Here is a 3042-nt window from a genome sequence, read left to right on the forward strand (position 1 = left end):
CCATGGCCCTTTGGACAGTGTAGGGTTGGAGGCTATGACTGTGATGGGCACTGGGGCCTCTCCTTTGGAGGGGGGGTTCCTTTAGCCTGAGGTCCTCAATAACTGTTAATTCAGAATGATGCAGCCAGCTTGGGGGTGCACATTCTGCTCTGCAAAGCTCTGAAACCTCCAAAGGGTCCAGAGTGGGTTTAAGGCACTCAGAGTGTGTGCAGAGTGGTGTGTGTGTAAGTGCATGAGTGTGTGTGTTCCAATGAAGGGCAGTCTGTGACACCACAGTGGGTTCTGATTCCCAGTGATGCTGCCCCTTGTCACTCTAGCAGTCCTGTGTTTGAAGGCTCCATCTGAACCAGCTCATTGGGGGCTGAGTAGTTAACACTCAGGGACACCCCAGAATCTTTTTTCCCAGGTCCCTGGGGACCGTGCACACAAGCAGGCCCCACATCTCCCCGTGCCTGGCCTCTTGTTTACATGTGGAGTTCCTGGGAAGGCTGGCCTGGTGGAGACTCAAGGGTCTAACTTCCTACCCCCAAGACCAGACAGTGACTAACGTGGGAGGGGCATGAACACTGGGAGAGAAGGGTGGCACCACCAGTCCATTAAATGGTAATAATCCCACCTGACATTTCCTGAATGCTGGCTTCCTGCCAGCCCCTGTGCTGACTCTTTATGTTCAGTATCTCACATCACCTGTAATGATATTGGTGGCAGGATTTAGCCTATTCTACAGGAAGAGGAATGGAGGCACAGAGTGGCAGGGCTCACAACAGCCTCTCTGGATCCTGGGGGCTTTGTTCTTAACCTCTCCCTGTACTCCTCAAAGTGTGATTCCTGGACATAGGACCCTCTGAAGGGCAGCTACAAACATGATGATCTCTGGGCTGTGCCCAGACTAAGGAGATCTAACTCTGGGAAAAGGCCTAGGAGCCAGCATTTCAGCCAGCTCATTCCTGGTGAAATAACAGCCAGTTAAGGAGTGGACTTCAGGATGGGGGGAGAGGGGCAGGTAAGGCACCCCTGCTGAGTTTGTATGTGGACAGTCTAAGGAAGCAGCAGCCTGGGGCAGGGCTTCCCTCCATCCCTGTCTATACCCCCCTTGGGAGGGTGAGAGGAGCGGGGGGAGCATTTGAATGGATAAAGAGGAGGGGATTGGGGACTGAGGGAACACAGTGAGGAAAGGGGGATAAGGGAAGCAGGTGGGGAATGAGGCTTCCAACACCAAGCTAAACTTAGGCGTGTTCTATTTTAGAAGGAAGTGTTTCCAGCAGAGGAGTGACACTATTGGGGACTTGGGAGGGAGAATGGAGGCTCGCGCAGCGGTCCTGGGAGGGGGAGCATCTGGTGGGCGACTGGAGGACAGAAGCAGCGGTGGGCCAGTCTGGTGAGCCTGAGCTGGCGAGGCTGCAGTCCTGGGCTGGGGACAGTGGGGGAAGTGTGGAGCCGGGGGATGAGACTCTTTGGCATAGTATGTTGACTTTAATGGTGGTGGGACGTCTTTGCAGGTGTCTGAAATGTCGGGCAGAAGATGGAAGTCAGAAGGACACCAAGACAATGGGGTTATGCTAAAAGCACGAAGGAGGGCGGGAACAGCGTGGGAGTCCCAGGTCAGTCGGGCTTCTCTGTGGCTCTCCAGGGCGCACGCAGTTTTCTCATCTGTAAAATGGGCTGTTGCGAAAGTTCAGTGAAGTAAAAGTACTCCTGGAAGCGCCGCACCAAACAACCGTCGGGTGGGTGCGGAGATCAGAGGTGCGCGCCTTCCGGATCTTGCGGCTCCGAGGGCTGCCCTGGCGACCTTCCCGGCCCGCGACAGGCGGGGTGAAGGGGCGGGCTGCTGGCGGCTGCCGTCAGTCCGTCAGTCCGTTGGCTCCTGGTGCCGCGTCTGCTTGGCTGTGGGTCAGTGGGTGACGCTGCGCCGGGGTCCCGCGGGTCTCAGACCGAATGGTGGGTGAGCGCGACGCCGACGAGGGCAGGGTCGCGGCGGCCGGTTGGGGGCTTGGGCGCGGCGGGAAGAGCACGGGGGCAGGGAGGTCGCAGGGCTCGAAGGTTCGGCGGCCACTGTCGCGGAACCACCGGGGAGCCTCGCAGTGTATCGGGCCATTTCTTTTTCTGGCCAGGGGCGCTGCGGGGCTGCTGGCTCCTGCTCCGCGCGACCTTTCCTCGTGGAGCAGCCCGCCTTCCTTCAACCTGGGCCAGCGCCTGCCTGGTCGCAGCTCCTCCACGGTGCTCCCTCACGGGGCGCTAGGGGTAAAGGGGCAGGAGGAAAGTTAGGGGGAGCGCGATGGAAGGGAGGTAACCTCAGAACTGGCAGTGCCAAAGGGTCAAATATTTAGACTTTTGAGTACTTTAGGCATCAGAAAACAGAAGCCAAGAGCCAACTTTTGGATCAAGCATGTTAGAGTTTTCAGCCTTTCCACTTCCTCACCAATTCCCACAGTGACTCGCCCCAGAGGAAAGGGGTGCTAACAATGTCCTCCTGGGTGTTAGGCAGGCCCTGGGTTAATGCCATTCATGGATTTAATTCCCTGAACCCACAGTGAGGAAACAGCCTCAGAGAGGTTACCTCACCAAAGGTCAGCCTGGACATGGGAAGTCTGGATTTGAATCCAAGCACCTGCTTCTAGAGCCTGCCCTTAAAGACCAAGTGATATCGCATGTTGTATCCATTTTACAGATGCCCAAACTGAGTGCCTCTCCTAATGTCCATGTCTGGGAAGGGGAGATACCCAGGGGGAGACTGCCCATGTCAAAGCCCATGCTGGAGAGGATCTGTCTTTCTTCAAAGGTGTTAATAGTCTGTGAAATTGGCTGGCCCAGTGGCTCACGCCTGTAATCCTAGCACTCTGGGAGGCTTAAAATGGCTGGATTGCCTGAGTTTAGGAATTGGAGACCAGCTGGATCTAGAGCAAGACCTTATCTCTAAAATTAGAGGGGTGTTGTGGCTGGTGCCTATAGCTACTTGGGAGGCTGAGGCAAAAGAATTGCTTAAGCCCAAGAGTTTGAAGTTGCTGTGAGCTGTGATGCCATTGCACTCCACCAAGGGTGACA

General features: G+C 56.0%; 1 protein-coding gene across 1 annotated transcript in view; it reads left to right on the forward strand.

Annotated features, from left to right (window-relative positions):
• The first annotated feature begins 1863 nt into the window (after positions 1-1863).
• The window catches only part of NMUR1 (neuromedin U receptor 1), a 6813-nt gene continuing 5634 nt past the window's right edge, over positions 1864-3042 (forward strand). The window contains exon 1 of the mRNA XM_003784870.3: positions 1864-1938. Coding sequence (XP_003784918.1) covers positions 1936-1938 — 3 coding nt within the window. The 5' untranslated portion in view covers positions 1864-1935. The remainder of the gene's footprint in view (positions 1939-3042) is intronic.

Source organism: Otolemur garnettii, unplaced genomic scaffold, assembly GCF_000181295.1.
Source record: "Otolemur garnettii isolate 467f Iridium unplaced genomic scaffold, OtoGar3 scaffold00013, whole genome shotgun sequence".
In the NCBI taxonomy this organism is placed as follows: domain Eukaryota; kingdom Metazoa; phylum Chordata; class Mammalia; order Primates; family Galagidae; genus Otolemur; species Otolemur garnettii.